Source organism: Neomonachus schauinslandi, unplaced genomic scaffold, assembly GCF_002201575.2.
Source record: "Neomonachus schauinslandi unplaced genomic scaffold, ASM220157v2 HiC_scaffold_835, whole genome shotgun sequence".
Taxonomy (NCBI): domain Eukaryota; kingdom Metazoa; phylum Chordata; class Mammalia; order Carnivora; family Phocidae; genus Neomonachus; species Neomonachus schauinslandi.
The window spans coordinates 1-13,772 of NW_025409525.1; the positions used below are offsets into that span (position 1 = coordinate 1).

Consider the following 13,772-nt stretch of genomic DNA (forward strand, 5'->3'; position numbering starts at 1 on the left):
AGATGGTGACCCTGGCCCCCGGGCACTGAGAGTCTGACCCTCGTCCCTGGGCACTGAGATGGTGACCCTGGTTGGAGCCGGGCGCGAGCCCAGACTTCGGGCTCACAATCCAGGGCTCGTCTTCCTGGCGTTGGCCGGGCCTCTGTCCTCAGGAATCTCTTGGTTTCCTGGTCAGGCAACCTTAGTTAGTCCTGACCAGTGGCTCTCAACCGAGGCGATTTTACCCCCGGCGCATTTGGCCCTGTCTGGTGATGTTTATGGCTGTCACTACTGGAGGTGGTACTGGAACCTAGTGGGTAGGGGCCAGGGATGTGGCTAAATGTCTTACAGTGCACAGGACAGGCCCCACAACTGAGAATCACCTGGCCCCATGTGTCAGGGTGCTGAGGTCGGGAACTCTGCTCTGGGAATAGCTTGGGTACCTGGGGATCGTTGACCATGCCTCCACCTGTGGAACAGCCGGAAGGACAGTGGCCTGGCCCATCCCACAGCCATGGGGCTGTGTGGGCCATGGTTGGGCCTGGGGCACAGTGGGAATTGCTGAGAAGGGTGTGCCAGAGGCAGGACAGAGGTGTCCTGGAGAAGCAGGGCAGATGGTGGCAGTGGGGACCTGGATCGCTGCTCAGGACGACTGTCGGGCACCGCCAGGGTTGGTCACCCTCCTGGCCACGGCCCAAGGTGGACAGGCTCCAGCCTCAGACACCTCTCCCATGACACCTTTCATGAGCTCTCTCCGGGCTTTGGGGCACAGTGGAATCACCTGGGATGCTCTAAAAACCCCGGTACCCAGGTAGTGCCCCATACCGACTCTCTCAGAATGTGTGGGGTGGTGGCTGGGTGACAGTAGTTTTAAAGATGCCACGCGATCCCACTGAGCAGCAGAGTTGCCCCTGCCCCCTCTGTGCTGCCCACCAGGCGAGGGCTGCTGGACTGGAGCTGGTCAGGCTGCACCTGAGGGTGTGTGGACTTGGGCTGAGGAGAGAAGGGGCCAGTGGGACGGGGCAGGGAGGGACGGGATGTTTGGCCTGCAGTGGAGCCCCCTCGGGGGGTGGGAGGGCACCCTGCAGCCTGCCTGTGGGAGAGGGATTGGCCGGGGGTGGGATCTACAAGGAGCGGGAGTGGAGATCTCTGTTTCATCTAAGAGTTTTCTACTTGAGTTGTCCAGGGATTGGGGGCTGCCTGACCCCTGTGAAGGAGAGGTGGTGATTCCCTTTGCCTGGATGTATGTGAGCAGAGGCGTGGCGGGGTGCTCGAGCCCCAGCACCCACACCCCCATCTGCAGTCTGGGCTCTGCAGGGAAGTGTGCGCCTGCAGACCCCAGTGCTCCCCGGGGCGGGCTCTGATGCTGAGACTCCTCTTCCCGCCACGCCGGACTCTGCACACGCCCAGGGCTCAGCCTGTGCGGCGGCAGGTGCAGGCACTGACTGCGCTTTCTGGCCCGAGCAGGTGCTCCGGAGGCACATCCTGGGCTCCATCGTGCAGAGCGAAGGCAGCTACGTGGAGTCTTTGAAGCGGGTACTCCAGGTGCGACTCCAGGGGCCTCTGGGGAGACAGCAGGGAGGACCCCAGAGGGACACTTTATGAGGAGTGTTGGGGGGCTGGGGACAGTTTTAAGGGGAAGGGCCACAGGCCAGCACTTTTATGGGGGCAGCAGGAATTCCTGACGCCTTGATGTTCACAGGGGGACTGCATTTTGGAAGCAAAGTTGAGGGTTTGTGAAGTGAGGTGTACCCCGTACACCGTGCCTTCCTCGTCTCTCCGGGAGCCTTGGGGCAGGGTCGTGTCCCCCATCCTCCTGGGGCCCCCTGGAGGCTGGAGTGGATGCACCCTCTCTCTGGCCGTCAGGATGCCCAGGCGTTGCCATGTCAACTAACATGTCAACCTGGTCAGTAGTCGGCACTCCTGATGTGCTGAATGCCCTGGGATGCTGTGGCTTCGAGAGAGGCCACCAGGGAAGGCAGTTGTTGGGGTCGTGGGGTGTTCGTGACACCCTTCTCCTCCCCTCCTGAGTTCGGATCCGCAGAAGGGGAGCCCAGGCGTCAGGCAGGGAGAGATGGAAATATCACTGTGTTCCTGATCAGTGGGTTGGAGTGTGGCTCTGGTTCTGGTTGGCCAAGGGAGCTAGGCCACTTCTCCAGTCAGGGGACTGGCTCAGTCATTGGCAGAGCTGGACGGGGCCAGCCGGGGCCTCGGGGCCTTGCCTCCATCGGGCTCCTTGAGAGCGTCTTCCTCCCAACCCCGCTTCACACCCAAGTCAAGGGGGTGGGTTGTGGGTAGGCAAAGAGGGGCCAGGTGTGTTACATTCATGGAGATCCTTCCAGAAGGAGGAGGAGTGAGGGAAGGTCTTCCCATGGTCTGCTGAGTTCTTCTGGGCCTTGTCCATGTTGCCCGAAGGGCAGGTGGGGGAAGGGGCTGTGGCCTGGCTTTGGGGTGCTTACCGCCCCGGCCCTGCAGGATTACCGCAACCCCCTGATGGAGATGGAGCCCAAGGTGCTGAGCGCCCGCAAGTGCCAGGCGGTGTTCTTCCGTGTGAAGGAGATCCTGCACTGCCACTCCATGTTCCAGATAGCCCTGTCCTCCCGCGTGGCTGAGTGGGATGCGACCGAGAAGATCGGGGACCTCTTCGTGGCTTCGGTACGTATCCCCAGACTCTCAGGTACAAACTGCAGCGCTCACCTGGATGCCGTCCTGGCCGGCATCCTGCCGTCCCCTGGTCACCTGTCCAAGCCGGCAGGGTCTGGGGGGCGCAGGGCCTGGGTCTGCCTGGCCCCAGCTGGGGTGGGCGCGACACCTTCTAGTAGGTCCTTGGAGGTGTCCGTGGCTGTGGTGCTGGTGAAGCCCTCACGCTGTCTTGGCCTTACCTGGTGGCAGCACCTTCAGGAGGCCAGACACCGTGGGCGGTCACCGGCTGGTCTGTGGCTTCCTGCTGAGTGCTCCTGGGGTGCCCACCGTCCGCGCTGCTTGCACAGACTGTGGCTTTGGCCCCCAGAGGACGCCGCGGGGCATCGGGCGGGCGCACTGGATCGCACTCCAGGCGGCCTGGCCAGTCCCAGCTCAGTTTTGTCACCTCGGGCAGCTCCAGGGCTCTCTCTGGGCTCGAGTCCCCAGTTGAGGGGGGCTCTTGGTTTTTCAAACTGAAGTCTGTGAGCCCCAGAGCAATTCATGGGGGGGTGGGGGGTCAAGTCGGTGGAACTCCACTTTGATCTGTTGTAGGTAATTGGGTTCTCCTAAAAGAAAAAAAATACATCGTTTTGAAAATCCCAGCACTCAACAGATGTGATGCCCTGGGCCATGTGGACACGGCCTGGGGGGAGGAGTGCCATCCTCGTGGCTGGAGGGCCAGGGCATTCTATTTCCTGGGGGTGGTGAGGAAGGGCACGGAGAGGGGGGCATCAGGCCTGCCCCCACCCCCACCCCTTCTCCTCCCTTCACCTTCCAGGGCTGCTCAGCTTGGGGGTGGCGGGAGGGTCCCTGGTCTCTTGGCACCAGCTCTTCCTCCCTGGGACCGCGGGCATCTCTCCAGCTCTCGGAGCCTGGTTTCCTCCCCTCAGTGGGGTGACAGGTTTCCTGACCTCAAGGCTGGTTGTGACCGTCCATCCGGGTAGCCAGTACCGAGGGTGGGGGTGCTAGCCACCCTCCCGCCCCATGTCACAGTGACCCTCCCTCCCTGCCCCCATGTCCGTTCCAGTTCTCCAAGTCCATGGTGCTAGACGTGTACAGCGACTATGTGAACAACTTCACCAATGCCATGTCCATCATCAAGAAGGCCTGTCTCACCAAGCCCGCCTTCCTCGAGTTCCTCAAGGTGGGCCAGCAGGAGTCCAGGGCCCCTCTCAGTGGGTTTCTCAGGAGGAAGAGGGCACTGGGGTACCTGGGTGGCCTGGGTACCTCCCCTCTTTCCTTTGGGACATCGCCAGTGCCATGGGAAGAAAATCGGCCCCTCTTGCCCCCCAGGAGGAGGGTGATAATGAGTTAGAGGGTCTGTAAGCTGGAGCTCGGCCAGGTGGAAGGGGAGGCCGGCGACCTCTCTTGGACGGGTGGGGTGACAATGGGTGGGTCTGTGGTGGGTGACTGTGTCCCTCTGTCGGGCTGGGCTTGGGTGGGTCTTCAGGTATGGCTCAGGTTGTCACCGGGCTGATCCCTTTTCCTCATTTGGGAAAGGGTGAGGAAAGTTCCTCAGAGGGCTATCTTGGGGACCACGTGGGAGAATAGAGGTAAAAGGACCAAGGTATCAGGTAGCCATGGGCAGCTTCCCCTGAGTTCCTGGGCTGTGCAGTCAGGTGAGTCAGACACAGACCTTGCCCTCAGGAAATGTGCTGCCTAGCGGAGGGTGTGGGTGGGCTAGGTGGGGGAGGAGCCGGAGCCCCAGCCAAGGAAGCCCCTGCCCCACTCCAAGAAGGTCAGGGGGCTTTGTCAGTGGAGTGTCATCTGTTGTAACAGGTGGAGACAGAGGACAGGGTGTTCAGATACAGGGGTGGTGGGGCAAAGGTTAGAGGCAGGAGGGTGGGGATGGGCAAGTCTGCTTGGATCCTGGGAGCACTGGGGGCCTATCTGGGAGTTCTAGGGGACAAGGCCCAGAGGCGGCTAAGTTCAGTTTGGATGGTCCTGGATCTCAAGGCCCAGGTGGCTGGGCCCTCATATTTCAGGCAGTGGGAGCCACTGAGGAGTTTTGGGCCTGGGCAGATGGAAGTGGAGGCCAGGGAGGAAGCTGAGGCAGCAGGCTGGGGGGCAGGGTGTGAGGGCCGGAATCAAGGTGACAGGCGTGTGGATGGAGCGCTGGAGACGGATGAAAGAGGACAGCAGGACCTCCGTGCCTGCCCCTCAGCCTGGCTCGGGCCTGGCTGCCTTAGTTCACGTGGAGGGCGTGGTTGCCAAGGCTTCTCCTCTGGTCTCCTGAGGAAACTGCTCAGTCCCCCAGTTATGCTGTTAGTCTGGAGGCCTTAGCCCGACTGCTCTAGTCTGCCCAGGCTGGGGGGCTGTGCGGGGGACCCTGTGGCAGCAGAGTCCTGGCTGCGGAACCAGAGACATCCGGGGCTCTCCTCTCAGGCCTGAGGCTGAGCAGGGTACTGGGACCCAGCCGGGGGGTGGGGGGAGGAGAGCCCAGGACTGGTGGCGTCTGCCCTCTGGGGCACTCGGCACCCCTGCAGACAGGGGTGGAGGGGTGGGGGCTTGGTGAATGATTCCACCTGCTCTCCAACAGCGGCGGCAGGTGTGCAGCCCGGACCGCGTCACGCTCTACGGGCTGATGGTGAAGCCCATCCAGAGGTTCCCACAGTTCATCCTCCTGCTTCAGGTACCATGTGGGGTGCTGACGGCTGCGGACCTGCAGGGTGTGGCCTGGGCTGGCGAGCCCCCTGGGGTGGGGGCTTCTTGTCCGTCATCCACAACCCATCCGTCTGCTTTGGACGATGAGCAGGACCTTGACCCCGTAGTGCCCTCTTTCTCTACTCCTGGAGTGGACCTGATCGTGTCGGACAGCTTCTTGTGCACCTCCCTGGCGTGGAGGGCTGGGTGACTGGTGGTGGCAGGAGCCCAGGTTGCAGGAAGGGAACGAGGGCGTGTGGACTCCCAGGCCCTCGGGGGTCCTGGCAGCGGGGCAACGCTCAGGAAATGAGCTGACTTTGGCCACTTCGGGCTTCTAGAGGGAGTGTTCGTCCCCTCACAGGGCTCCCCCCAAGAGCTTGGGACACCTCCCCTGATTGCCGAGGGCCCTTAGGGTAAGCCCCTGCCCCGCGGCTCCCCCCCACCGCTGAGCTTGGGAGGGCGGCTGCCAGGCCAGGGACCCCTACGGCGCTTTCCTCTCTGTCCTCAGAGCTGCCGGCTGCAGGAGGGGGCTTTCATCTCAGCAAACTGCTGATCAGTGAATTAGCGATTGATCCACATATTTATTTTATATTTTCATTCATTAGCTATTTCTTGAGGCTTTGTTGTATGTCAGGTACCATCTGTCTTGGCCAAAAGTGGGGTACCTTCAGCCCCTGTCTCTGCAGGAGGTGGGAGGGTGAGGCTTTGATCCCAGGCCAGGGGAGGGAGGGTCTGCTGGGGTGGGGTTCTCAGCCCTGGCTCTCTCGGGGTCCTGGCAGGATATGCTGAAGAACACCCCCAGGGGCCACCCGGACAGGCTGTCCCTGCAGCTCGCCCTCACGGAGCTCGAGACACTGGCCGAGAAGCTCAATGAGCAGAAGCGGCTGGCCGACCAGGTGGCCGAGATCCAGCAGCTGACCAAGAGCGTCAGCGACCGTAGCAGCCTCAACAAGGTGAGTGCCAGGTACCCCCCACCTGCGAGCCTTTACCTGCCCTGCGGCCTTTAACACCTGTCGCCTTGCCGCCTCCCCTCGGCCGCCCACTAGGTGGCAGTGTTCTCTGAGGGAGGGGAATCCTTGATTCTGAGCACACAGACCTTACCTTGAGGATTAGAGTCTACACTGCACCCCCGCATTCATTACTATCCATGTTATTTTAGGATAAAAGCTGATTTTGTCCATCAGTGTCATTGCCAGGAAAGACACCAGAAATGACAGTCTAGCATCATGCTTATACAAGGAAGCTCTGGGGTCAGAATCTGAGTTTGAATCCAGATTTTGCCAATGGTGCTCACTGTGTGGCCTCAGCGGAATCACCCATCCTCTCTAAACCTCACTCGCTCCCTGTGAAATGCGGAGAACTCAGCGGTGCCTGAGCCCAAGGCTGCTGCTAGGCAAACAGAGGAGTCCTTAATATAAGGTGGTTGTCATCATTACTAGTGTTATTTGTAAAGGAGAAAGAGAGAAAATTCATGCCATGTTTTGGGGTTGCAACTCAGGAACATTCTAGTAAAAAAAAAAATCTTGGAAAACTTTCAAACGAGTCCGTAGAGAACCTTGTTTTCAAAATACAAAGCTGGTACCCAAAAGCGTCATCACCTCGAGTCACCTGTTGGTGCACATGACATGAGGTGCTGGAAGCCGCTCCCAGACCCGGGGGGGCCCTGCACCCTGGGCGCCCTGCACCCTGGGCGCCCCCTGCTTTCACCCGCAGGAGGGTGGAGGGTGGTGGGGATGGCTCAGGTGAGGCAACCGTGTCTTAGGGCACAGAGGCAGGGACACTAGCTGTTCTTTGGGGCAGAGACATTGTGTAGGGTCATCACAGGGAGGTGTTCAAATCTTTCAGGGAAAAACTGGGAGCCTCCTGGCTCTGTGGGTTTCAAAAGCAGAAGTAAGGCCAGTGAGATTTTAGCCACATGGGGTAGAACTTTCTAATAGTACAGGAAGCTTTGCCCAGAGGATAACAGCCCTTTCCAGGTGGCCTGCACTTTACAGTATATAATACTAATCTACGCTACCATCTTTGATCTTTGCCACAGGCCTGCGAAGCCTGGACAGGATGGCCTGCAGGGTTCTGTGCAGTTCTAAGCTTCAGGGGTCCTACACCTTTTTTTTTTTTTTTTTAAGATTTTATTTATTTATTTGTCAGAGAGAAAGAGAGAGCACAAGCAGGGGGAGCAGCAGAGGGAGAGGGAGAAGCAGGCTCCCCACTGAGCAGGGAGCCAGATGCAGGACTCGATCCCAGGCCCCCGGGGTCATGACCTGAGCCGAAGGCAGACGCTCAACCGACTGAGCCACCCAGGCGCCCCCAGGAGTCCCACATCTTAAGACTCTCGCTCCTCAGGTCAAATTCAGGCTGTACACGTGCTTTTAGGCCCACACAGAATTTTTATTTTTATTTTTTTTAAAGATTTTTATTTATTTGAGAGAGAGAGAATGAGAGACAGAGAGCATGAGAGGGAGGAGGGTCAGAGGGAGAAGCAGACTCCCCGCCGAGCAGGGAGCCCGACGCGGGGCTCGATCCCGGGACTCCAGGATCATGACCTGAACTGAAAGCAGCCGCCCAACCAACTGAGCCACCCGGGTGCCCCCCACACGGTATTTTTAAGAAGATGGAATCAGTTGCCATCAGTTAAAAATGGAAAGCTGCCCATAGAGTCCAGACTGGTAGGTCTTCTCGAAGGGCTGGAAGAACTGGCACGCTGGCCTGCCTCCCTGCAGGCCACCGGCCACCTGAGGAGTAGCTGCCCACGCCCCCTCAGTCCCCGGTCCCTCCCTGCCTCCAGGCAGGACTCCCTAACCAGCCCCAGGCCGGCCCTCTATTTCGGAGTGTCTCTAGAAAGACAGACTTCAGGCCAGCCTGGCACCTGCGCTGGTGTCTGATGGTCTGTGCACTTGGGAGGTGTCTTCTTCGGTCCCCTCCCTTGGCCCCTTCTCTGTAACCAGCAGGGTCTCTCTGGCTTCAGCCTGCACACCTGTGTCGCAGCCAGTGCCGGTGGAAGAGCTGGCTGGGCAGGAGGGAGTCCTCCGTAGCACCTGCTCTGGGCAGACCCACTGTTCTCTTCTGCGCCGTCCCCCACAGGGACCCGGGCAGTAAGGAGCCGTGGTCACTGGCTGGAGGCCAGGAAGACCTGTTTGGTGTTGGGCAAGGAACCGAAAGCTCCGAGCCTCAGTTTCTCCCCCTGTCAGGTGGGGGGCGTTTGTGAGACGTGTGGGACGTGGTTGTGGCAGCGACATGGCCACACACTGTGCCTACCGCTGGCCAGGGCCCCCCTTGGGCAATCTCGGCCAGTTCTGAGACTAGTCCGGTGATTTTCCTCTTGCCGTCTGTCACCCAGGGAAAAGCAGAATTGAAACTGGGTGTGCCGCCAACAGAACCCTGCCGGCTATTTCAAAATGTGCCTGCTCAGGACCCTCCAGGGGAGTGTTTGTGCAATATCCGTTTTTTTCCCCTTTTATCTGCCTACGGGGCAGGGGCATGATTGACAGCGGCCCAGGGGACTTCCAAGTTTTAGGTCATGGCACACTTGGGCGGTCTTTAGTGGGGCCCGCTGTCTTCAGGGCTCCAGTCTTGTTTCCATGAGCTGGCGTCAGCTTGTTGATGGAGCTGGTGGCGTAGGGGAGCCTGGCCTTAGCAGTGACGAGAGGCCCCCTCAGGGACCCTGAGTCATTTTTGTGTCAGGAGCAGTGGGGCCTCTGTGACCCCTGTCACACGCAGCTGGCCGCCCGGTGCTGGGGACAGCATGTGCGCCTGGCCGCGTCCTGCGCCGCCGCCGCTTGGCAAGCCGCTTTACCTCTGGCATCTTGGCTTCCTCCTCTGGGAATGGGGGTGGCTGCGGGCTGCAGAGCTGGTTAAATGGGAAGTAGGATACTTAGTGCCAAGGGCAGTGCCCGGCAGGCAGTGGGCATTGGTACCATTTCAGGCTTTTGGGCAATCCGGGACACATGGTTCTAGGGAGAGTGACAGGGCCGTCTCTCTGGGGGGAGGCTTGGGGTGATCTGCCCTTTCCCAGCAGGGGTGAGGAGGGAGGGGAGGATGACTCTTGTCATCGGAGTCATGGGTTTTGGGAATGAATTTTGCTGAACATTATCCTCCCCTCTGCAAAAAAAAAAAAAAAAAAGTCCCTCTCAGTAAAAAGCTGTTTTCCTGGTAGGTCCCTGAGTAGGATGGTGGTCCTGGTGCTGGCAGGGGCTTCTCAGGGTCCAGCCTGAGATTGGCAAACGCCTGCTTGGATGCCTGAGGCCTGAACATCATTGACCAGCAGATCCGTGCAACCCCCTCGTGAGGCAGGCTGGCTGGGGCTGTTCAGTTCGGGGTGCAGGGCTGGGGCCTCTTCGAGGCCCGAGGTCTCCCCAAGTGAGGCCACACCTCTTCATGGCGAAGACCATCACAGACAGCACGGCCCGTGGGGACAGCAGCGTCCCCAGTCGATGGGAGTACCCATGTGCAGGGCCAGCTTCTTGGGCGTGTGACCAGAGCCGTCGCACGGGGCCGGTGCTCAGGAGGGCCCCGCACTTGGGTTCCTGTTCTGCTGTTACTGTCCTGAAATCCTTAATACCATTTGAACGAGGGCCGCATGTTCATTTTGCACCGGGCTCTGAAAATGATGTCACTAGACCCGGTCACGCGTTACCATGGTGATCTGAGCGGTGGATCCTCGCCCCCCTTGATAGTTGGGGTGTGGGCAGGTGAAGTGACCTGCCGGAGGGTTCTCTAGCTGGTGAGCAGGCAGCCAGGGTGGGAGCACGCGTCTACGACTCTAGCTTGCGTCGCTGGCGGCGACTGCCGCGGGGGCTGGCGCACCTGAGAAGGGGTGCGGGCTGCGGGACAAGGGGGGCAGCAGAGAACCCAGTGTGCCGTCCTGTGGCCTCCTCCCCAGTGCCTCTCGCCACGCCAGGGATGGAGGGCCTGGCCCCACCTCCTCCTCCGCCTCTCCCAGCCCCGGTCCCTGCTGCGCACAGAGAGGGGTTCTGGCTCCTGGGCGCAGTGATGGTCGCGTGGCAGCCTGTGTGCTGGTGTGGACTCTGCTCTGTCTCCTTCTCGCAGCTCTTGACCTCGGGTCAGCGGCAGCTGCTCCTGTGTGAGACACTGACAGAGACCGTGTACGGTGACCGCGGGCAGCTGATCAAGTCCAAGGAGCGCAGGGTCTTCCTGCTCAATGACATGCTGGTCTGCGCCAACATCAATTTCAAGTAAGTGGGCCTGGGTCGTAGCCCGCTGTAGGGACGCCCCCTCCTAGGGGGAGGACGTCCTGTTGTGCCTAGGTTTCTAGACTGGCCTCTCCGTGATGAGGTCTAGTGTGGCCTCGGCTTGGGTTTCAGACATTCCGGCTTCCTCTCCCATCCCTCTTGGCCTGCTCTCTCCCTAGTACCCTAGTCCCCAGATGGGGAGCATCTGGAAGGATCATCCAGGCCCACCCCTGGCCTTTGGGCCAGCAGCTGTCCTTCCTGCAGAGTGGTCTGTTCTAGAACTCTGCTGTTGGTAACTGAACAGCTTCCTGGGTTTCAACCACTCTGAGATTCCAGAGATTTGGCCCCGAGCACCGTCTCCCCCACAGAGCCTGGTCTCCTGGTTCTGAGACTGAGGTGGTAGAAATGCCTGGAGCTGGGCTTCTAGGTTGTACCGGAAAGAATCGGAGCTTGGATGGGGTGAGGGCGATTGTGCCCCATGGGTTGTATCAGGCCTCCAGAAATCTTTTATTTGCCTCACACAGGGAGTTCGTGCAAAGATTGAGCTTTTTTTTTTTTTTTAAAGATTTTATTTATTTATTTGACAGAGACACAGCGAGAGAGGGAACACAAGCAGGGGGAGTGGGAGAGGGAGAAGCAGGCTCCCTGCAGAGCAGGGAGCCCGATGCGGGACTCGATCCCAGGACCCTGGGATCATGACCTGAGCTGAAGGCAGTCGCTTAACCAACTGAGCCACCAAGACGCCCAAGATTGAGACATTTTTGACTTCTCTTGAAAATCTGAAGGGCCAACATTCTGGGCCCACATTGCCCAGGGCCATATGGGCCTGGAGCTGGGTCACATGGCCTCCTTACTAGGGCTCGTGCTCTGCTGGGCTTCATGGTCCCCACCTGGCCCCGTTTGCTCACTTGCATCCCCTGCTGGGCCCTGTGGCCGAGGGATGGTGCCCAGATGAACTCCAGCTGTGACCTGTCCAGCTGGGACTCTTAGCCACTCAAGTGGAGCAGACTCTGCTCTCAATATTTGACAGCACTTTAAAAATCATCGCGGAAGCACCAATATGGTGACGATAACTGAGATCCAAAGGGACATCACCTGTACCCCTCACCTGGAGCACCTGTACAGTGGGGGACGCCTGTGGGGCCTGATGTAGGCTCCGCACCCAGAGTCGGCTGGTGCAGGCACGGCCATGGAGTGGATTTGGGCATAGTCTCCATCGCTGTGGCTCATGCACCCTGGAACAGGAGCATGCAGGGCCATCCACCCATCCACCCACCCATCCATCCATCCATCCATCTATCCATCCACCCACCCATCAAAGACTTATTGGGCCCTTACTTTATGTTAGTTCACAGGTCTGGAGGAGACCCGCCACTGATAGGGGACTCGGACAAGGAAGCTTGTGTCCCAGATCAGTGTGGTGGTGCTTAAGGCTATCTCGTTCCCTCCCTGCCTCCCTGATTCCTGTGATTTTTAAGGCACCATGTCTGATGAACACCTGCTCTGCCCCCCTGCTGCTCAGGGCCTAGCCTGGTGTGAGCTGTGATGGGGATGCCAGTGGCCCACTTTGGGGGGAGGGGGTTGGGGGATCAGCTTAGGTGATTCGGCGCAAGTCATGTGACCTGTCTGATTGTTGGTGTCCTTGTCTGGAGTAATACAAGCTTCCTAGCAGGGCCGCTGTGGGAATCGCAGGTGATTGGAGGCCAGCGGCCTGCTCGGGGAGAAGGCCCTCCTATGGTCCCTGGTGCCTACACCTGGCCCAGCCCCGTGGCTGGCCCCCATTGGTCTCAGCCCCCTAGAAATCACTCAATAACAGGAATGACCTTCCTTTCCCTTTTGTCTTTTTCCTCAGGACTGCCAACCACAGGTAGGGGTTTGGGGGCTCGGGGCCTCGGGGCATGTGATTCTGGATCTGGGCTGGGGCCTGGGCACCCCAGGGCTTCTGCCTCATTGATGGCTCTCTGCTCTGCCTAGCTTGGTTTTGGCCCGAGGTCTGGTGCTTGTGTTGCAAAGGGCCTGGCTGAGCTGGTGTGCTGAGGAGTGTGCTCTGGGCTGGCCCTGTGCCTGGGCTGCTGCGGGCTCTCCAGGGCTTCCTCCTATCTGTCCTGGCAGGGGCCAGCTGGAGATCAGCAGCCTGGTGCCCCTCGGGCCCAAGTACGTGGTGAAGTGGAACACGGCGCTGCCCCAGGTGCAGGTGGTGGAGGTGGGCCAGGAGAGCGGCTCCTACGACAAGGACAACGTGCTCATCCAGCATGCTGGCGCCAAGAAGGCTTCCGCCGTGGGCCAGGCCCAGAGTGAGTACCCGCCCCGCTGCTGCCGGAGGGGCACCTGCCCAGGCCTGTGGTCCTTGTCTGGGAACCCCAGACCGATGGGCCACCTGGCCAAGAGGCTCTGGCTGGTTTGCAGCCCCACACTACACACAGACGCACACCCAGACCCCCAGCTGCTCGTGCACATTCCAGAGTCACACCTCCATCTCTTGCGCGGGACACTGTCCCTGCCCCTCCCACCCCTACACCCTTGTGCACCTGTGTGCCTACACGAGCGTGCATGCACAATGCCTTTGAGTTCCAAAGCGGGACTTCAGTCCCTGCTTGACCATCGCCTGCCTCCTACGGGACCTCAGTGGATGGCCCTCCTCTCTGGGCTTCAGTTTCCCTCTCTGTGCAGTGAGGGGCCCAGGTGATACTCCAGTAGGCTCCTTGAACCTCAGGGACCAGGCTCAGGGCTGTGTGGCTCTGACTTTTTGGGCACGAGAGGAATGAGAATGCGGAGGGAGTGGCGCTGGGCAGCCTCTCAGCGGTGTACCTCCGTCCATCTCCGCGGGGGCCGCCACCATCAGACCCGGTCCGGTGCAGGAGCTTCCTGGCTGTGGGGCTTCCCTGTGCCTTTGCCCCCTTCCTGTCCATCCTCCATCCAAATGCAGATCAGGTCTGTGTGTGTGTCACCCTCCACCCCGAACCCACCCGTGGCTTCTCCTTGCTCTCAGGGTAAAGTCCCAGGTCTTCGTTGGCCCCCACGCACCACTGCGGGGGGCGCCCACCCGCCCCGCCCTCCCCAGGCTGGCCACACCGGCCTCTCAGTTCCTGAGGGGCAGAGCCCCCTCCTGCCCCAGGGCCTTCTCCCAGCCTCCACCCTTCTGCAGACTCTTTTGCTGTCCTACTTACTCATCTTAGCTCAGATGACACTTCTGCAGAGAAGCCTTTCCTGATTCCTTTGGACTGGGCCAGGCCCCCCCCACCCCCCCCACCCATCCTGGGCTCTCAAGGCCCAGTTCTA

General features: G+C 60.1%; 1 protein-coding gene across 1 annotated transcript; it reads left to right on the forward strand.

Moving 5' to 3' along the window:
• Window positions 1-1,296: 1,296 nt before the first annotated feature.
• Window positions 1,297-12,891, forward strand: LOC123323781 (rho guanine nucleotide exchange factor 10-like protein; the record flags this gene model as incomplete). Its single annotated transcript, XM_044912265.1, has 8 exons — window positions 1,297-1,524; window positions 2,455-2,634; window positions 3,689-3,805; window positions 5,201-5,293; window positions 6,084-6,257; window positions 10,351-10,496; window positions 12,346-12,360; window positions 12,606-12,891. Coding segments are annotated over 8 exons (1,239 nt in total), but the record flags the coding sequence as incomplete, so codon positions are not given.
• Between the last annotated feature and the right edge of the window lie 881 nt (window positions 12,892-13,772).